Below are 22,439 nucleotides of genomic sequence, written 5' to 3'. Positions count from 1 at the left end.
GTAATTTATATTGAATCGTACGCCGGTGTTATTAAGGTCCTATTACGTACATTTTTTCATCATAGGCGAAAATAGGAAGACATCCAGCGTGTTTTCATACATATCACGACGATAATTCAGGGTTGTCAAAAATCATGTTTTTAACCAACTGTTGCAATTAAAGAGGATTTCTGGTTTTCATGTCATAAAACATAAAGCAAGCTGCATAATTGCATGCACCTACATGCAAATCAAAGTGTCCACGCAATTTTGCAGCTGATTGAAAACAAAGATTTGTAGGTAGTGACCCAATAAGTAAGTAAATATTTTATATCATGAACCAAGTTATCTTAGAAGAAAATAACTTCTTATAATCCATTTCCAAACACATGGTCTATTAAAAATCATGTCAACAAAAACACCACATGACAGTAACTGAGCACTAAACACGTGACTCGGCCATTCTGAAATAACTGAGTCTCAGTTATTTCAGAATGGCCGGGTCACGTGTTTCTTGTGTTTCATTTTTTATGTTTTGAATGGGATAGACTAAACTTGAGAAAATGGTCCGGAGTGAGGGCCGATAAGTCGTTAGGATCGGTTTTTTTTTGATGACCCAGGGGAAACCTTTATGGATCCCACTGGCCCGGGAGAAGCCTAGTGGGTATGTCCGACTCCCACGGACTAAACCCCCTGGGGTGTTCCGCCGCGCGCTTTGTAGACGGGGTTTCGGGAACTCGATTGTAGACCTCCAATACCCCGTCGGCGTTGCTCTTGCGAACCCATCCTTTGCAGCTGCTCTAGCAGCTTACTTCGTTGAAGGCTCCTCGGAACACTTGAGGGCCTTCCAGCTCAAAACCTGTTCATGCGAGTGATGAAACTCCCGACGGATCACCCGCTGGGTCCCGTTAAGGCGGCATCATCCTTGCTGCGAAGGCTCTTCGCCGCCTACCTGGTCCCCTTCGGCACTGAGGGAGCGAGTTCGCATTGTCCTCTCGCGATCGCTCTGCGGCTTCCTTTTGTGTTAGAACGGACAAGAAGAGCCTCGACCTGGGTCAAGGTTGTTAGAAATTCTTCGTACGTCAACCTCTGGTACCGATGACTCGAACCAAATGTGTTTTGACAGCTTTGATACCGGCCTCAGCGAGACCTGAGAAGTGAGGGCTGCCTGGCAGATTAAACTCGAACTTAGTCTCGCTATGCGTAGCAACATCTCCTACGAGACGTTTCAGGATATTGCTCGCGCCGACAAAATACTTCCCCTGGTCGGACATCAACCGATTACCCCGACCACGACGGGCGACGAGTGTACAGATAGAGCCTTTGTCAAGGTGCACACGAAGACGCAAATGTAAGCCTTGTAGGTCTTGTTGCCTCGCCCATGACCCAGAGATATGTCAAAAGGTGCTCCGAAGTCGACAGCGGCGCTCAGGAACGCTTTGAGCTGGGCTACCCGATAAGACGCCAAGTCGCCCATGACCCATGAATGGCGCAGGAGCACCGAGTGGTCGAACACGGAAGCATTTCATGCATTTCGACGTGACTGCGTGGATAGCTCGCTTCAGGGACAGCATCCAGAAATGCTGCGACAACAGATTATGAAGCGTTTGAAGGCCTGGGTGCATGAAACGCTTATAGTACTCGTCGATCAAGAGGCTGGTTAGACGATTGCCGCGAGGTAACAAAAGGGGATGTTTAACATCGAATTCGAGAGAGGCTCGCGACAGGCGTCCGCCCACCCTCAAAAAATCCGCGTCATCGAGGAATGGAGACATTTTCTTGAATTCCTTCGGAAGAGAGTTTGAAAGATTGTTGTTCTTCACTTTCTCCGAAGCAAAGTGGTGTTGTTGCACAAACCGCACGAGGAACATAAGTGCTTTATTTCCAGGGGCGTTAAAGGGCCGTCAAACAGGTTGTTGGGCGACTTTTTTTGTTACTCACGTTGTGCACGAAACGAAGACAATATGCGAGGACACGCTGGAATGTCCTCAGTGCCGAGAACTTATTCATTAAGTTGTCTGTCCACGTCTCCTGCACTGAGACAGTGAGGACAGTCACCTTGCTCTCTTCGTGTAGGACATCTACGTCGACTGACAACGTTGACTTAGGCCAGTCAGACTTGTCCATCACGAGCCAAGATTGACCCTTCCACCAGTTACTATGGCGGATCAGGTCGTCCGGCAAGAGTCCCCGCGACCCACAGTTGTCTGGGTTGTCGCCAGTTCTCAAGTGTCGCCAACAATCAGGAGGAATAATCTCCTGGATGTGACTTCGGTTATTGATTCTGCGCTCGTATTTAATTCATCAATATGCTCTTCGTCGTTTACTGAATCCAATAGATTACTCTTATAGTGATCCCACGATTCGGGTTCAGTTTCTGATTCTTCTATGAATATTCTTAATCCTTAATTAAAAATAGAGTCCTGGGCTGGGCGTAAGGGATTCAAGAGTTAACGTCCACCAACCCTAAATCCGCACTAGTAACCGATCAATCCCAAACCCCCCCTACCCCCACAACCTCACACCATAAACACCGACTACCCGCCACTAATATTTTTGTAATTTAATTACATATTAATTACTATTTTGCATAACGTGTGCATAACACCCAATGTAACGGGCAGGGAGAGTGGTGAGGAACAATAACTTAAGTGCATAACATGTTTTGAAATACAAAAAAAAGCAACGAGTACTACCTACTTTTTTCCATTAAAGTGACAACCCTAAGGGTAGGCGAAGTTTGGAAGGAAGATGGCGTTTTGACCTCCCAGGCGACATATTACAAGATAACTTTTTAATTACGAGTGATACGTGAAAACTAATTATTTCATGCGAAAGATCATTAAATTTCGAATATAGATTGAAGTATTTTGTTGACTCAACTGTTAAATATGTGCCGCTGGGGACAGAAGTATTCATGAGCAAAAAAATCTTTGTCACACCTAACACTCTTTAAAACACTCTAAAAGTGAACAAGCTGAAGGTAGACACAAAAAAGTAACAGCAGTGTTGCCTCAAATAAATTACCCAATAGATATGGTAGTTTAATATGTCAAGTTTGATACTAATTTTAGTAGATAATGGAATATTTTTATTTTAGGCGAAGTTTGGCTTGACAGGTGAGATTAGGGTGTTTTACGGTAGGTAAATATATTGAGCCTCAAATTGTTGCCAAAGACATCCTTTGAAATTTTGAGTTTACTTTATGCAACGATTTAAAAAACCCTTATGTACTAGTTCATACAAAATAAAACGATTTTGTACTGGAAAACCATTTATGGATTTTTTCCGGTTACCATTTGGTAAATAGGCAATGTACACTAATATTCTGCACATCATTTTGAAGCTCGATATGTCTGTTAAATTAAAAAAGTAAACTGTACAAAAAACTGTTACCTGACTGCGACTTAGCGGTATAATTCTGAAAGTCGATTTTGTATACAATTGTATGGAAAAAATTACGAGTGCCTAAATAGTTATGAGCGGTAGTGTACCAGATCATGCATGGCCGGGTTTCATCGTGTACAGTTTTTAAACATAGACATGCAGAAGGTAAAAACGTAATAATGATGTATACTTAGCTATGGTTACATATTCTTCCCTTAAATAATAATTTTCTATACTACAACTACGTCGTTTAAAGTAAAAACTTTGTATAAAAGTACTAACAATCTACCTATTATTACCTTTTCTTCATCATTAACAATTCGTCAATTAATTAACTACATCAAACAAAGAGATCTGTCTTATATTTTTTGAGTGTATTTAATGATTTTTTTACTCTGCCATTTTTTACTTAAATTAATATAAATGATTTAAAATGAACCTATAAAACTTACAAATACATTTCTTTATATGTATAATATTAATAATCTTATATTGCTAAATATTTTTGCATAATTGTAAATATGCATTTGATTGAAAAATCAAATGTCATTACATTAGGTAGATCTTAAACGGTTGGCACACTTTATTCACGTAATTTCCTAATATTTACATTTATGACATCTACGATTAAATCATTACTGTTCTTTGGCTCTGTTAGCTGTAGACTTGTTAAATAAGCGACTTAAAGAAAAAAAGTAGCATTTTAATACAAATATCTGGTAATTATCCCAGTAACAGTACGTCCTACTTATTTGGCAGAACCCACCACTACACCCCTCAACTTATACTTCGTTTTTAAGGTTCCATACCCAAAGGGTAAAACCGGGACCCTATTACTAAGACTCCGCTGTCAGTCTGTCTGTCTGTCCGTCTGTCTGTCACCAGGCTGTATCTCATGAACCGTGATAGCTAGACAGTTGATATTTTCACAGATGATGTACTTATATCTGTTGCCGCTATAACAACAAATACTAAAAACAGAATAAAATAAATATTTAAGTGGGGCTTCCATCAGGGGGTGGTCACTGCGCAGTTTAGGTATATTTGGCCGGCGCACCGCCCGGGCAGGTGTATGGCAGTGGGCTGCGGGAGCTGCCGCTCCCGCAAAATTGAAAATACGCAATGGCTTCGAAACCTAAATCCCGATCTAATCTGTATAAAAGATAATGTTCTGTTTACGTATGTCTGAATAAACGGAAGAACAAGGAAGCAGAAAAAACATTTTTTTTTAAATTCCGGCTATATTGACCGACATATTTTGAAAGGAATAAGTACTTCTGTGGCATACCTACTTCCGTGAGAATCAGACATACTATCTCCGGCTAAAAATTTTATGTTTACAGAATCAACGTTTGTAATTCCTACATATTTATCTTAAAAATAATAAATCAGTAGGTATAGGTACAAAAACTTGTCAAGTGAAAACCCCGTGCCGACACTCGCAGCTCGGTCATAAAACTGCGGCACGCAAAGATTCACGGTTCGTGCGCGGTTATAAGTTTCAATTTTGCTTGCAGGCAGCGAGTGTAGGTATAATTTTGTACCTAAATCTGGCTTTTGTGAAGGAGTGAATTTTCTGTACGGTAGTAATATTAGTTATTCTGTGCTTCCATCCTAGACGGACGGACGGAAGGACAGCGGAGTCTTAGTAATAGGGTCCCGTTTTTACCCTTTGGGTACGCAACCCTAAAAAACGAAGTATAATTAATTACATAAAGGCTATGCATCTGTTTTATCTAAACATTACTGGGACTGAGAACAATAGTACATTACTACAGAGGCCGGGAAGGAAGGGGTTGCCGGCCGGATAGTTATGAAGCCGACAACCCGTTTTCACGCCGATGTATGTATAGTGCTTTTCTCAAACATAGACAGAGAGAATCATACTATCTTTGTCTTACTCTAGTACTAACATCCAAAAGAAAAGAATGAGTATAGTTTTTTTTTGTTCTAATGTACTGACAAGATTTGCTTGACCAACTATATATATCAATCAAATATCGCTTTTTTTTAAATTAACTATTCCAGCGTAGCAAAACCGTCTCGTGTGACGCGGAAGGGTCCTGGAATTTCCCCAGGCTACCATCCCCCCACACAGTCCTACCGCTCTAATGGCCCTAGTGCCATAGAGCCCGTCAGGTTAAAAAAAATGGCAGAATGTCATAAACGAACCAAAAAACAAATATTTCTTATAGTTTTTTTTTTAATGGCTGAATGCCATGATGCTGTGCCACAATTATATGTGAAATAGAAATTAGAAAAAAGCCACTTCCCGGCCTAGGCCTATAACTTTGTATGAAATTTCATTACAGACCTCTCGTCTAGCCGCGCCTGAAACGTGATACTTCCCAGCCTAATATAAAGAACGTAATATCAATATTACATAGCATGTTTGAGAAAAAGAAATTAAAAAATATTAATGTATGTTTGCCAAGTCAGCTAATCATGACAATAAAACAATGCAACAATAGTAAATTACCTTAGTCAGTTTCAAGTAAATAGAGCTAACTTACAATAGTAAAAATGGAATAATATCTATACTAGCATGTATTAGCCGGAGGCTTTTGCCACCTAACTAATGATAAGTTTAACCTAGAGCAATAAGGCACAAGGAATGCACGAGGATATTTCATATTACAAAATATCAACAATATCCATAACGAATTGTTCAATTTTATAGCTGTTTATTTGAAAACAATGTTCCTAGATTCAATTGCACAAGTGTGCTCACATCGGGCTTGATAGTAGAGGATAAAAAATACTATACTAATTAATGTCATCACTTTGTGTGATGAATCTAAGTAAATATTTGATTCATAATAAATCGCAGCCATACAATAATTTAATTTTATATCTTAACTTACATAACTGTCGAGTGCCTACTTTTATTATGATAAGGAAATAAAATGCTTTCTCATAATTACATAACACGAGAACTGGACCTAATCTAAATAAAATCGTCTTTCATTGCCGATGATATGCCGATTATGGTTCTATCAGCAAAGGCTCGGCAGGCGCAGGCTGCTGCTAAGCCTGCTAACCCGCGAACAGCCCTGTCAAACTCGCGGCGCCATAACGACATCATCGTACTCTTCGACTTAATTAATACTCCTTTTCGAAATTATTCTTGTATCATGGATATTTTCGAAAAGGAGTATTTCAATTCAAAAAAGGGGGAAGTGCGGTGTACGGCTGGTGAGAGGTGGGCTCCACCTTGACGACGACGGGCTGTGCGAGGTCCGCGTGACGCTCCGGCTCGTAGCCGGCGTGTTTGTCTGGGAAGTCTTCGGGCGCGGCGTAGCGCGGCGCCTCCTCGTGCAGCGCGCACGGCGGGTACTTGTCCTCGTGCTCGTGCGCGCGGTACTCCAGCTTGTCCTCGTGCGGCTCGAGCTGCGGCGAGTGCGCCGCCATCATCGGGTAGTCACGCACGCCCAGCGGTGGCGGGCTGCCCTCGCCGTACTCGTAGTGGCGCGGTGCGAACATTTGTCCGTCGTGCCCGTTCAGCACCGTGGTGTACGAGTACGCCGGCTGCGCGTTAAAGCCCGGGTAGCCGCCGCCGCCCGACGACAGCAGGTGGTGCGAGGGCAGCTCGTACGAGTGCTGGTAAGACCAGGACTCGGCCGGCGCCGGCATGCCGTTCTGCGGGAAGGCGGGCAGGTTGCCGCCGATGCCGGAGAAGCCGCCACCGAGGGTCGTGGAGCTCGGCGAACTTGAACCTATGTACCCAGTTTTCCGCGGAGGTTCGCGCTTTCGCCACTTCGCTCTTCTATTTTGGAACCATACCTAAAAGGTAAGTAAAGATTTAGATGTGTCGTTTCTGGAGAGTTATTTTTGGTATAAGCAATAGAACTCGTATATACCTGAACTCTTGATTCAGACAAGCTAAGCTTAAGCGCGAGCTCCTCTCGCGCGAACACATCTGGGTAGGGCGCTCGCTCAAACGCCCGCTCTAGCTCCTCCAATTGGTATGCCGTAAATGTAGTCCTGAGAACAATCATAAAATAAATTAAAATTAGGTGCTGTTTTTCAGTATCTACCTAAGTAGTCGTTACCTGTAAGTACTTACGACTACAAGTCGATTCACCACTATAAACGTAATAGAAAACTAATCGTTTTGTTGATAACCGTCATAGCTTGGAATGTAATCAAGTAAACATAACTCGTGCAGTCGCAGACTCGTAGTTAATTAGATAATAGAAAGAGTTAAATAGTTCAGCGTACAAAATGTATTATAAAAGCATTTAAACAGCCAACAGGTCAACACGCACGAAACGTGGTTAATTAAAGGACCTGCATAAATATGAGCTCAATTAGATATTCACAAATAAATGGATGTTATCAGCGCATCCACCATCTGACGCGTGCAATATGGCTGCGGGCGCACGCGACGCGCGGAAATTGATTGAGCGTGAAACGAAATGTACCCCACGGAGAACACTAATTGCCTGCCAATAAAATTGAGAGTATAGCTATGCTATAAAATTTTACCACCCATATTACCCGTCGTAGTCTCCTTTTTGTGAGGGATGATGCGAAATTCTTATATGTATACCAACATAAGTATTTAGGTACATGACGATGAGTGTTTCTTTGAAATGAGAAGAAAAGAAGATCACTCAAAAACAAAGCAACTGTATTCTGTCCCCTTCAGTCCCTCAAGTCACTCTGAGAACTGTTATCTAAATCAATTCCGGCACTTATATCTACATAAAATATCAACATACCCTTATGTTCTGGACCGGGGTTAGTCGTATGCGTGCATTACCCTATTAGGTGCCCGGGCCGCAGCAGCCGAGATGGCCGGCGCGATAGAGCAATTGCCCTCCCGTCGACATACGGGTAATTAATCGCTTAGACGGTGTTGACTACTGGGGTGTTGTTCCGATCAAATGCCAAACACACGCATTACCTAGTGTTCCCAAGCCCGTAAGAACTATGCATAATGGGAAATCTTACTGTTACTGGCTCACGAGAATATAACAGCCCTCTACAAAACGCTGGCATAGGCGTATTGTTGGTGCGCGTTAAAATTTTGTTTGATGTATCTATGTAGTATTTCACGCAGTCAAAGCAATTAATGTAATTAAGTCTAATAATTCTGGGATACCTACGCCCAAGTCCAATCGGTCTCGCCACGTTTTGTAAAAAGATTCAGACTTTGGTAATAATAGCATACGATATGAGACATTCGGCGCGATTCGGGAAATGAATTACCTAGATTCACTAGATATTAAATAGTAAAGATATTTGACGCCCCATGACCTTATGGCGGTTGGAGCTTACGCTATTATTAACGCCGCTCCAATTAATATTGGATGGCGCTTACGTCGCATAGCGCCGCAATAATTTGCGACGCTGTGCGACGTAAGCGCCAGCTAGTCAGGAGGTGAACATATCAAAAGTCCCCGGCCGTAAACCTGGTGCCGGGGGGGGAGAGGGGGTTTGAAGGTTCCATTTTTCGGTTTTTCGATTATATCTCGGAAACTATGCGTCTGAGCGACATGGCCACTTATGAAAAATGAAAAGTGATTTAATTTGTTACAAGTTTTATTAAGTCAAGTTTTTCGATATCTTGTATAGTTTCTGAGATATCCGGTCTTGAAGGTTTATTTAGGGCTCTCATTTTTATCTTGATTATCTACATTGTAGCCGCCGTGCAGGTCAGGATCTCGACGACTCAAATAAAAAGCTTCGATTTGAAGTAAACTATTATAATCTAGAAAACTAATATTGGTTGGTCCCATAGTAAAAGTTGCTCAGTATAATCCCAAGGCAATGAGAATGCACTTATTTTTTAGCCATCCTGTATAGAGGCAACTCATTTCGTGGTTTGGATTAGCGTAGTGTCACTTTCGTTTGCCATAGTATGTTTCCTATCCAATACTAAATTTATCTTAGGCTTGGATCTTTTTCATTGTGCTATTGATATTCATACCCTTTCTTTGGCACCCCTTCCTCATTTCTAATTTAACATTCCATAACACCAACAGTTTTTTTTTCTTCAGATAATGGATTCCGTATTGATGCATTGATGCATATTGATGATTAGAACTGACTTGCCATTCAAACTACTGTTCCTTTACTTCGCCCGCACTTACAGGTACCCCTTTCTTAGGGTTCCGTAGTCCACTAGGAAGCCTTATATGTAGGTTTACCTACAAGACAATGTCACGAGAATAATATAAAATGTCATGAATACCGACATAACCAAATTATTCTAAGTAAGAGGCTATGCTTTCTAATATGCCTCTGTCGTATTTATGATAAAAATATAAAAACCGTATAAAACGTCACGATAAAATTATTGTTGGTAAAGCTTCTCCTACAATGGTTGTCTCCATTTTCCTCCCTTGATATTGACGTTATAGAAAATTTATTAAACTTTTTATTGTATATTAACTATGAAACGAAGCCGAGTTTGATTTTATTTGTTTTTTTTTTTAAATATTAAGTATAAGAGTACCTAAGGAGTTTTTAAAAACTTGTATGAAATTCGTTAATCGCTACTATCTCTTATAATAATCAAAATCAAAAACGATTACGATTTGAGTAGGTATGCACCTACTTACATCAAATTGCGTAAAAAGATTTTCTTTAATGTAAATATCCAGAGAGGAAAATGGGGCCTACATTTGTATGCCTGTTCGTCTAAATGTATTTTTGTACACAAAAAATATGTTGCCTACTTTAACAGCGATAATGTACAGTCACCTGCAACAATATGTTACTCTTCGAAGGCCGCAAAAATAATGTGACACGCTCTTATGGCTCTACAAATAAGATCGTGTCAGATACTTTTGCGGCCTTCGTTGTGTAACATATTATTGCAGGTGAGCTGGACGGGACTGCTGGACGTACAAATTAATTGTCACCTACCCCGTTTTTTCCTTCTGTTGTCCAGTTTATAAGTTATTATTGAGTCAATAAATTTTAGATGCAAAGGAATCCACCTAGCATATGTTCTCATAATATGAAAATCATTGAATTAGCTATGCAAATAATATTGGGGTGCGTTGCGATGAGTTGAACATTTAAACAGGGGTCGCACGCGCCGCCACCTGTGGTCGCGCGTGCCATCACTTCACCGTCACTGCAATTTTTATCGTGCTCTATTAGCCGTCAGATATATCGAGGCGATCAAATGTCTGAACACCAATGTATGTTAGAGCGTGAATTTATACAAAGAGATATCTTCAGAAAAGTCGTAAAAAATTGTTATACTATATGTTTATGCAATCAATTGAATTCATAGCATTAGCACCGACCTATATCGTAATACCCAATTATTATCTAATGCTGTAAAGTATTTATTTCAACAACAACAATTTTAAATCATCTAAAACGCTAAATTATTTATAATTACTTCAAGTAAATTTTAAATTAATATAAATAATCTAATTACCTACATATACTAGTAATTGCATCAAATTCAAGTGCTGAAACTGCAAGGGAAATCGCATTACTAGAGCCAGTTTTTAAATATCATATCTCGGCTCATTCTCGGTCTACGTTACATATAACTTTACCTAAATAGGTAATGTAAGTCAGCATCAATAGTCGGATGAAATAACGCACCAAAACAATTTGCCATCCTAGAATATTTTCATAAATAGAATAATGCCACCATCTAATTCATCTATATATGTATAAAGACATATATAATTTGTTAATTAAGCTATTAGAGAATGAGGCGTTTTATAGAAGAGACTTTTACGGCGTAGTCTGATCCGCTACTTTTGATGCTGTCTGTACCTTAGTACCTACTTGGCACTCTAACGTTAATCCTACCCGGTTGGCATAGGTATCCTAACGTTAACCCTGCCCCGGTGGCATAGGTATCCTAAATTGGTCATACAAAATGATATCAAAATGGATTGCGTGCACTCACTGGCTCTAGGAATGCTGCACGTGTACGTATTGGATGCAATAATATTGTATTGAATTGCTATTTATTGCATTTTTCGTCGCTGTAATACGCGTTTTGACTCGAGCCCAAGATAATTGTCTTGTTCGTAGCGCGTAGCATGCTACGAAGATGCTTGTAGCCTTCACTGCGCTTACCCACATCGAAGTTACAAACAAAACTTTATGACAATCTTAAAATACACATAACTATTTACTAATCTTTTACAAAATACGCTATAGTTAGGTACCTACCTATGTAATTCTTATATAACTTTATATTCGCAATACTCGCAAAAGCAACAAAATTAACTAAATCGCGGCGCTTGGCAAAGTAATTTCAAACGAAATGCATAAATTGAAAAGCAATGAATAATTAGACACAAGATAGAATATGGAAATCAGAGGTGGGAAGGCAAGAGAATATCAAGAAATTCATATGTGATTAAGAGGCTCACCTAGTTTTCTTTTTCTTGATGCCATTGTTGTCGTTTTTCTTCTTGTCGCTCTTCTTGGTGGCGGTAGAGGGTGCTGGCGGGGGTGGGGGCGCGGGCGCTGGCGGGTGCGGCGGCGGCAGCGGGTGCTGAGGCCCGTGCTCCGAGCCTTGCAGCAGCAGCGGCTCGTCCCTCCGCTTAGGATCGCCAAACACGGGCAGCTCGTCGCGGTACTGCAACTCGCCGCCGGCGCCCACCACCACCTGCACATGCCGCTCCTTGCCGAACTCGCCGAACATGTGCTCCTCGAAGCTGGGCTGTTCCATGGCTCCCCCGGGCTCGAAGGCGCACTCGTAGCGCGCGCTGTCCCCGCACACGTACATGTAGCCGTCGGCTGGCGGCGGGTGCGGGCCCGCTACCTCCGTTCCCACCTCGCTGGGCTCCGTCGCGGCGAGCTACCTGCCGCACCTCTAGCGTCCGCGTTTCCGACACCCGACACCTAGCTGCGACCGATTTATCGACTGCTATATTAAACAATTTGACTTCATTTAGTCAGGCCCTCGGGATCGACGAACGCGCGCGCCGTTCGTTTCGTCGCGTCCGTCCCGGTTAAGTGACTTTAATCAACTTTAACGAACTAACCGAATTTGCTCTACGGTTGGTCAATTTATATTATCATAATATGTCGCTCCGCACGGCTTTTGGGCCAATGAGTAGGGCGACGGAGACACGCTTCGTGCGCGCGGGTGCGGCATATTCGTTCGTAATGTTAGGTGGTAAGGGAGGGTTTGCGTTGCACACGCCGGGCGGTTAAGACCGCGGGTCGGAGACGAGCGGGAACCAATAGCGGGCCGGCGGAGCCACTCCCCCGGCCGGTCCCCCTCGAGCCCCGGCTGCGGGCTCGGCGCTGCCGCCGCTTCGCCGCGGCCGAGGCGCACCATGCGGGATTCCCACAAGCTCACCCGATATATTTGTTTGTCTCGATGGTATTGTGGGGCGCAAACACCCACATCATTATTGTAAAAGTCCATAGCACTTCATTGTAAATCCGTATCGGCGCAACTGATATGTCTCTTACATGATTTATAGCCGTGGGAACACCGTTTAAGCACCTACATCATAATAACAAATTGCAAAAAATGTTGTTTTGCCATTTTTGTGTTTACCTATTCGTCTCATACTACTATGAGTTGCCTACATAACATAATGAATTTAATTAGTTTTAATTACACAATCTTTTTGGAAGCGGCCTCCATTATGAACATCTAGAATCAGAATTGGAACAATGGTAATACACTAACCTTCTTTTTACTAGAATAAAGGTGTTATGGTAAGAATAGATGTGTACCAATGAGGTGGGCAAGACAAGGCTGCGAAGCGGTAAGCAGCAGCGCGCGGCCGCTGCGGCGCGGGCGTACTGGGACGTCCGCCGCCGCAGCCATCGCTTAATTATTCATTAACAGTTATTATTACTGGGGATTATTAATAAAACATTCGCCCTGACTATTGGCACTTAGATTAACGTCGAGGGAGTAATGGCGCATTTCAGCAATTTCGGTTGTTATTTAATTGAAGTCAATTTAGATGATCAGAGTCTATTTAGGTTGGTGCTGGCGCTCGCCAGCGGGATCTCGGCTTCATTGGGCTTATTGGTGACTTTCAGACAACACGAATTGCACTCGCTGATGCACTTTGTCGCATACGGACTCGCGGAGTTCGTGAAAAGTGGGTCGACGTGACTGCGTGTCTCACCTCCGTACCTACCTGTGTATTTTTTACATGAGTGACCTTGTGTTCCCGTTCATGAGTGAAGTTGTGGTGTACCTACGTGCTGAGAACGGTTGACTCGAGTCTGCATTGCATCCTGTGCGTGCATGGCGGCTCTTGGACTTTTTGATGGATGTATGTAATGTGTCATGCGCGAGACGATGTTACCGGAAGTACTTACCTACTGAGTCAGAAATCACAGGAAAAACTGTCCCTGCATCTAGTGTTAAACAAGACAAATACGAACATCTAGGTATGTACATATGTGATTAGTATGTTACCTAAACCTATGGATTTAAAAACACGTCCGAAAGGCCTTAGCATTATGTCAAGGTAGTAAATATATCTAAAAACTTATTTTGCTAAGCGAAGAAATACGCACAACTGTTTTGTTTGAAATCATATTACGTTGATTAAGTTTAACGTACAGACATGCACCGTCGCATAAGAAGTGTTGCCTATGTGTACCTACGTTTCCGACGATCTTAATGTCCCTTAGCTTATTTTTATCTCAAATATTGTTAAAACATTTTATGCATGTCTATACTTAATCATTACTGTTATTTTTAGGGTTCCGTACCCAAGGGTAAAAACGGGACCCTATTACTAAGACTCCGCTGTCCGTCCGTCCGTCAGTCACCAGGCTGTATCTCATGGACCGTGATAGCTAGACAGTTGAAATTTTCACAGATGATGTATTTCTGTTGCCGCTATAACGACAAATACTAATAACAAACGTGACATATACAACAAACGTGGTTTTTTGCCGTTTTTTGCATAATGGTACGAAACCCTTCGTGCGCGAGTCCGACTCGCACTTGGCCAGTTTTTTATAAAACTAAGTTTTTGATAATGTTATGGAGTAAAACCCCAACAAGTGGCTATCCGGCCAAGCGGAAGCACATGAGCAATTGACTAACATGAGATTCGTAGCAAAATATCGTTAGAACATTATTTTCGAGGAAAAGTTTCGCTACATTGTCGTTATGCCTCTACAAAGCATGTTCGCTACATGCCGCGGAATTCGTGCTACAGGCTACGATATGTACCACGTAACACGTAGCCTCACGCCACGCTAGCTGAACAGTGAATCACTTAAGTAGACAGACACTGTTTCCTTAATGTTTGCATATTTTTAATCTTCTCTGCTTTCAAGCTGTTGTGAAAGTAGAGAAGAATATAGTTTTTTTATCTCAAAAATCATACTTTGAAGGTGTGAAATTTGGTGTGAGGGGAATTCAGCTTCTTCGCCGAAGTTGAATTCCTGAGGTTAATACTGTTTAAATTTAGGTTTGAAGTCATGTTTGGTATCATTTTCAACTAAATCAAACATGTAGACTATCCCAAATATTATTTAAATAGGTTCATCGGTTATCGATTCCCCATACAAAAATCCACCCCACTTTTCACACCCTTAAATGATGATTTTTGGTTATAAATCTCTATACCAAATTTCAACAAAATCGGTTCAGCGGTTTAAGCGTTAAGAGGAGTTTAAAATAGTTATTTGTTATACAAGGGTGCAAAGTTGTATTTTACCCGCGAGTGTGGAATTGAAACACGAGCAAGCGAAAGGATTCTATAGAAAAATAGAATCCTGAGCGAAGCGAGTGCTTCAACACACGAGAAGTAAAATACATTTGCACCCGTGTGTAACACAAAACTTTTCACCTCACTATAGCGAGGAAAGTGCAACATCCACAGGCGTTAGATCATCTTCATCACTGGAATCACTCATTTTTTACGATATTATAATAGAAAACTGGAAGTTGTGTATTTTTACGCGAGTCGGTGAGAAAAGTTTTAGAAGTAAAAAAATTGTTGACAATGTTGACATTTCTGACGTATGAAATGTCAAGGATGCGTTTTGAAATTGCATCGACTTAACTTGTGCGTTCAGAATTATATTTAACATATAAAAAAACAAACGTTTCTTATGGAATTTTAAGGTTTATGACTTAAAATCATTAAATAAAGCTAAATTTGATATTTTTTATTAGATTCTCAAACCATTTATTTAATGATAATTAATATCGAACGAACCATTATCATGAACGTTTTACGTTTTGTTATCTGTCAAGCTACTTAAACACGCTCCATCCAAGGTCAAATTACTTTCCCCACTAGTGGATAAATTGCGTTTATCCCCGCTTGTTTTGAAGGTTAAAAGACAACTTTTTTAAATTTTGTTTTTACTTAGGAATGAATTCAGCACCCCCGTTTTATACGAAAACGATATTAAACCCGGCCTAGCAGCTTCACTGACGTAGATAATCAAGATAAAAATGAGAGCCCTAAATAAACCTTCAAAAGCGGATATCTCAAAAACTATACAAGATTTAAAAAAACTTGACCTAATAAAACTTGTAACAAATTAAATCACTTTTCATTTTGTATGAGTGGCCATGTCGCTCAGACGCATAGTTTCCGAGATATAATCGAAAAACCGAAAAATGGAACCTTCAAACCCCCCTCCAGCACCAGGGTTACAGCCGGGGACTTTTGATATGTTCACCTAACTAGTCCAAACAAAGCTACGAAGTCAAAAATTGTGTTCCAAGCATTTCCCTCTATAACTTTTTTTATAAGCTAAGTGAATCTGCCCCCAGCGAGTTTTGGCTTGTAATTTTTTTGATGATGTGGCTTTCTATTAGTAATAAGTATGCAAAATTTCAGCCTCCCAAACTTAACAGTTTTATGTAAAAAAAAAACGAAATTGATATTGAAGAAAGATGATCTTTCTTCAATATTTTTTTTTTCTAGCCAGCCGATTTGGCAAACAATGCATTCCTCGTTTTTGTCCAATACAAAAACTTTGAAATGAAATGAAATGAAATAAAATATATTTATTGCTAGAACATAGTGTTGTCATACAATCGGTGGTCGTAAAATAAATAGTAGTCATTTTAAATAAAAATACACATACACCCCAGGCCAAAAGTATGGAAACAAGCTTGTATTTTAATAGAAAACTATGATCTTTTAAGCGATGGATTTTATACTACTCATTGAAAATTTGGTCAAAATAATAATACAACATTTTAAAAGTAAATTACTCGGGCTGTAATAGTTGCTAATTCAACATTTTGTCATGTAATTAAAGGGTAGGTATAATTATGTAACTTTTTCGTACTTTATTTTTTTAGTTTTTTGACAATATTAACCGTGTATTTTAATCTTTTGGGTTTGCCTAATGTAAGTCTTAGTTTACAAATATATACAACAAAGATAGAAACATGAGATATTAAAGAAAACAACGTTGTTTCCATACTTTTGGCCTGGGGTGTAAGCTATAATTATATGTCATATCTGAATGTGATCCTGATTCTGACGGCATTGACGATACGTATAATTTCAATAATTTTGTATTTACATTGAGTTGAGTAGCGAGATTATGTGTATTTAGATTTAAGAAATATATACAGAAAGTTACAAAAATATTGGTTGTTTTATTTTACGCCTATTGATTGTATTGGATAAAAACGAGGAATGTATTGATTTTTGCTGTATTTATAACAATCTGGGGGCACGGCAGTGCCCCCGCCAAGACGAGCAAAGCGAAGCGCAAGGGCACTACCTACCTTTTCTCGAAGCGCTTCGTCATTTTTTTGAACCCTCATAACTTGGGTTTGGATTACACCAGATAAACAAAATTCTCGGGATATGATGCCAATAGTGGACTTATTAAGCATAAAAATTTTCAATTGCATAGCTCTTATACTTTAGATTTTATTTATATCTTAAAAAACCCGATTTCGTCACTGACTCACTAACTCATCAAAACCTTTAGGGTACTTCCTGAAGTCCTAGGAAGCTGAAATTTGGTATGTAAGATACTCTTAGTACACAAACAACAACAAAAATTCAAAAAATTGAAGTTTTTAGTCCCTAAGGGGGTGAAAAGGGGGTCGGAATTTTGTATAGAAAATCAATAACCGCTGTACCGATTTAGTTAAAATTTGGTATGTAGATAGTTTTTGTTATGGGGAATGATATAGAATAGTTTTCAACCCCTAAATCACCCTTACAGGGTGAAAAGGGGGTGGAAAAGGGCGAAATCAGTAATAAGCAGATTGTATAAAAGATAAATTTCAGGATTTTTTATAGTAAATTACCCCCAACCCTTTAAATTAGGGGGTGGAAGATTATCGCAACTTAAAAAAAAGAAGTGAAATCCCACCAAAAACATTTCATGTAAAATGTTGCCAAGACGAAACCATAAGGCTCGCACTGTCAAAAAGTTATCAGATCTTTTGTAGAGCCAAGCTTCTAACTCTACAGGCCCTAACTTCACAAACTGTTACATACAAAATAATTTATAGTGAATACATTTTTCACCTTACGCCCATGTGTCAGTAGCGAAACGGCCAAGCCACATATTTCGACTAAGGTGTAGAGTTTGTGAAGTTAGGGCCTGTAGAGTTAGTAGCTTGGCTCTACAAAAGATCTGATAACTTTTTGACGGTGCGAGCCTTATTGTTTCGTCTTGGCAACATGTTTTTGGTGGAATTATTATGTACTTGGTACGTTTCCGGGACTTTAATCCCGGATTTTTTTATCGCTTGGCAGTCTCCACTTTATGACTTTGTTCTACCAAGTTTAGGTATTTATACTGTGCCTATTCCGACCACTGTTCATCAAGTTTCACTGAAAGTATTTAAGCTTTACTTTCATTATTTTTATGTGTAGGTACTTTTTGAATTCACGGTCTCTGAGCGATCATTTACGAAAATATTAATTTTAAACTAACACGGGACTTAATCGCGTAAAAACTTACGTTTATTTATGGCCTGACGTTTCGAACTTGACATTACGTTCGTGGTCACAGGCAGACTGGCAAGGAATTGTATCAACATCTTGCTGCGCGGGTATTACGAACTACCCGCACTTGATCTTGATTATTAACTTGTACGCTAGGGATGTCACTTTGCCTACACACAACACTCACGACATCCGATGGTATGATGGGATGTTTTTCCCCCTTACATTTGCTAATCACTGGATTCCACGAAGACGAAATCCCCTATCCCTAATAAATAAACGTAAGTGATTAAGTCTCGTGTTCGTTTTAAATTATGAGTGAAAATCGTGTTAGTTTAAATTAATATAATAATATTAATTTTATCGAGAAATGGTTGTTATGGACACAACGACACCCCACCCAGGTAGCAAAATGACGTCAGCGACTGCATAATGTCGTAATAATGCCGTCATTATGACGTCGCTGACGTCATTTTGCTACACGGGCACACTATAATGGTGAAGCGAAATAAAAACCGGACAAGTGCGAGTCGGACTCGCCCGCCGAGGGTTCCGTACTTTTTAGTATTTATTGTTATAGCGGCAACAGAAATACATCTTCACTATCACGGTTTATCAGCTTGGTGACAGACATACAGACGGACAGTGGAGTCTTAGTAATAGGGTCCTGTTTTTGGGTACGGAACCCTAAAAACATTTCCATATTAAAGCCTAAAAGGGGCCTGTCAGTTAGAACAAAAATTTGACAGTTCCGTACAACTGACAGGCCGATATCTTCCAGCGGACTGATAGTCAGTTGTCCCCTTTAAAGTTATCACAAAATACTTAAACAGTTTAAGCGGTACAAGTGCAAAAACTAAAATATATGTAAGGATAAATATAATCATCCATTTAGATTATTATTCAAGTGATTTTATGAAACTGTTCACGTTTTAGTATTTTTAATCATTTTTAAGGCAGTTTACTGAAATGAAACAGTTAATCAATTTATAGCATAAGCAAAATTTATAAAAAAAAATTGGCTGTGTCATACATTTTGGTCTGATGTTGATATTTGTATGGGAGAATCAAATTTTTTTGGCGATTTCGGTATTGGTTCCATAGTAAAAGTTGTTCAGTATGACCTACATATTCACCCCGTAAATTATTGCAGGTGACTATAAAAAGCAACCTGTATTTATACTGTTTTCATTAGTATTAAACTCTTAACAAAATTTTGGTAGTGTCTACTGGACAAAAATCCCACCTTTTATCAGTGGTAACTACAGTAGTTACCAGTGGTAAAAGGTGAGAAAAAAATTCCCAGTAGTTACCACTGGTAACAACTTGGTGGTAACTTAGGAATAACCCAAAGTAGGGTTTCTGGTTGATAACAGAATCTTAAAAATCTGCCGCATTATGGAAAGTACTTGTATTGTGTCTGGTTAGTAACCAAGTATGAAATGTAGTATTGCTTCGTACCAGCTTCGTACATTTTAAGCCAGCATAATTTTGGAAATGATTCATTTTAACCGTATTGTTTCGTATCGATTGCCAAAGCTTCATTCATTTTAATTCTTATACCCCTCGATGTGTGTTCGATCTCTTATCTGTTTCTTTCTATATTCAAACGAGCCCGTTACTTTCCTTTAGCAAAGATCTTAAGGGGCCCACTGACTATCAATCCGCCGGACGATATCGGCCTGTCAGTTGTTCGGAACTGTCAAATTTTTGTTCTAACTGAAAGGCCGATATCGTCCGGCGGACTGATAGTCAGTGGGCCGCTTTAGAAGAGAAGAAGAATAGAGCGTCATCATCATCATCATGTCAGCCGATAAACGTCCACTGCTGGACATAGGCCTCCCCCAAGGCTCGCAACCACCGAATTCCCGCGACCTTCACCAGGTCGTCGCTCCATCTCGTTAGAGGCCTACCGGCAGTTCGTCTTCCGGTACGAACTCCAGAACCCCATACTCCCATGTTAAATGCCGGCCACGCACTTACAACCCCTCTGATGTTGCGGGTGTCCATTGGCGTCGGTATTTAATCGCTTACCATAAGCGATCCATCTGCTTATTTGCCTCCTATATCGTTAAAAATTTTGATATTTGATAAAAATGATATTTAGGTAATTCTACATGATCAAACCGTTATCAATGTTGCAATTCATTAAAAACTAGGGTTGGCAAAACTATACACCGTAGGGTCCGTAGGGAACCCCAACTTCACTCCAACTTAACCCAAATAAAATATTATATTAAATTCACAATAAATAGAACTGCGTAAAAAGTACGGGTAAAAAGCTTTCCTAAGTAAAAAAAAAATCTAGAATACCCTAACTTTGCCACCCGTCCCCAATATTTCCTTATCATTTTTTTGTTATGAAAATAATACTTAAAACTTAATCTAGATCCTCAATATTGAATTAGTAAACGCTCATGATACAAGTTATAGTGAATTTTTGATTTAATGTTAGTTAACGCGAATAAGTTGTATCACTACACCTTATAAAACAAAGTCCCCCACTGCGCCTGTCTGTTTGTGTGTAGTATATATGTATGTCGCGATAAACTCGATAACTTCGGAACGGATTTTCATGCGGTTTTCACCTATCAATAAAGTGATTCTTGAGGAAGGTTTATGTGTATAATTTGTTAAGGTTTTGTGTAACCCGTGCGAAGCCGGGGCGGGTCGCTAGTATCTAGTTACATACTTGTTACATACTAAAGCCGACTTTAGGGCACGTATTTTTGGCAACCCATGTACTTTCACTGAACTGCAACATTGATAACGGGTTGAAAAGTCATCAATAGAATTTAATTTCAATACCACTTCGTACCTTGTCACAGTAACAATCAATGTGAAAGTCGCTAGGGATTTCATACTATTCTCACTGTGACAAGGTACAAAATTTAATTCCTTGACCGTACATGCGACTCAATAAAAACCATATGGGGCGAAGATATGGCAATGGCAAAATATCTAACCCAGTAGACACATTGATTTCCCTGTTTATAATTTCGAGTTTACAAATAACAATATATTCATTATGCCTTATGAACCGATTTTGCATGTACAACCAGCCTTAAAGTTTATAGTCTATGATTGTTCATTATTTTAGTATGTGGGTATTTTTGCACTTTGTAATTTTTCCTCAGTCACCCGTTGACCACGAACGCTGTAAAGGGTTCGAAACGTCGGGATGTGTTATAAATTCAATATACGCGATATAATCCGTTTTCATAGTTTTATTTTATGAATATATTCATTCTCATTTTGTAGCTGATTATCAGCAGGAGGGCAGTAGTTAGGTAAAGAGTAATATCCTAAAATCTAAGTTTGTACATTATCGACAGGGAAATAGTGGTTACGCGAGGGACATTAATATATACAGAATGGCTAAAAAATAAGTGCATTTCCGTTGACAGGGAGGTTTTGGGATTATACCGAGCAACTTTTACTATGGGACCAACCACGAAATCGCGAAAAATAAATTTTCCCTCCCATAGAAAATGGACCCGCCAAAATGTATGAAAGAGCCAAAATTTTTTTCGCGATTTCGGGGTTGATCTCATAGTAAAAGTTGCTCAGTATAATCCCAAAACCTCCTTGGCAACGGGAATGTACTTATTTTTTGGCCACCGTGTATTACATTTTTTTACTGAAATGCGAATTATTTGTGGCGGTTACAAATAATTAGCATTTCGTAGCTTGTTACAAAACTCATCAGCTACAATATGTACCTAGCACAGGCGTTGTAGAGTTATACTCATATTTTTAATATGTTGCTCTTTTGCTTAAAAAAAATGTGAAGTCAGGGGTGACTTAAACGGTATAAATATCGATTTTAATAGGTGCATAAGCACCTAGTTACACAAACCTCTCAATAGAAAAGGCTAAGTAATTTCACCTTGCAATTGATGTCCGTAGACATACATATACTATGTACCTGGTTCCTGTCGACAAGAATGATTTTTATGTTATATATGTTATGTATATTCTCATAGGTATAGTAGACACTCGAATGTGAAGAATCATGTGACGGGGCGTAGGCGTCGCACATAAAATCTCTCTGGCGACGTAGCGAGCACAGAATCTGCCGCTCGCTCAATTGGACTCAATTGCTTTAATTGGCTTCAATTGAAATGACCTCTCACGCACCGACTGTAACGTCTGTAACCCACCACTAGCCTGACATTTATCTTTTTTTGGAACTGACAAAGTCATATT

General features: G+C 39.9%; 1 protein-coding gene across 1 annotated transcript; it reads right to left on the bottom strand.

Moving 5' to 3' along the window:
• Nucleotides 1-6,212: 6,212 nt before the first annotated feature.
• LOC134754639 (retinal homeobox protein Rx-like) lies at nucleotides 6,213-12,832 on the bottom strand. Its single transcript, XM_063690979.1, has 3 exons — nucleotides 11,727-12,832; nucleotides 7,227-7,350; nucleotides 6,213-7,149 (listed from the first exon to the last, which is right to left on the bottom strand). Exons 1-3 carry the CDS (start codon nucleotides 12,083-12,085, stop codon nucleotides 6,526-6,528), a joined length of 1,107 nt encoding a protein of 368 aa, XP_063547049.1. The 5' UTR covers nucleotides 12,086-12,832; the 3' UTR covers nucleotides 6,213-6,525.
• Nucleotides 12,833-22,439: the final 9,607 nt, after the last annotated feature.

The sequence above is a fragment of the Cydia strobilella genome, chromosome Z (genome assembly GCF_947568885.1).
Source record: "Cydia strobilella chromosome Z, ilCydStro3.1, whole genome shotgun sequence".
NCBI lineage: Eukaryota > Metazoa > Arthropoda > Insecta > Lepidoptera > Tortricidae > Cydia > Cydia strobilella.
Note: the sequence above shows the minus strand (reverse complement) of the source record. Positions and strands in the feature narration are given on the sequence as shown.

Excerpts from the sequence above, each read along its gene's own strand:
- LOC134754639 (XM_063690979.1), bottom strand. The coding sequence starts at position 12,085 with ATGTACGTGTGCGGGGACAGCGCGCGCTACGAGTGCGCCTTCGAGCCC. Across the intron at positions 7,351-11,726 it reads ATCAAGAAAAAGAAAACTAG|GACTACATTTACGGCATACC; the intron begins GTGAGCCTCTTA and ends GATTGTTCTCAG. Across the intron at positions 7,150-7,226 it reads TGTCTGAATCAAGAGTTCAG|GTATGGTTCCAAAATAGAAG; the intron begins GTATATACGAGT and ends CTTACCTTTTAG.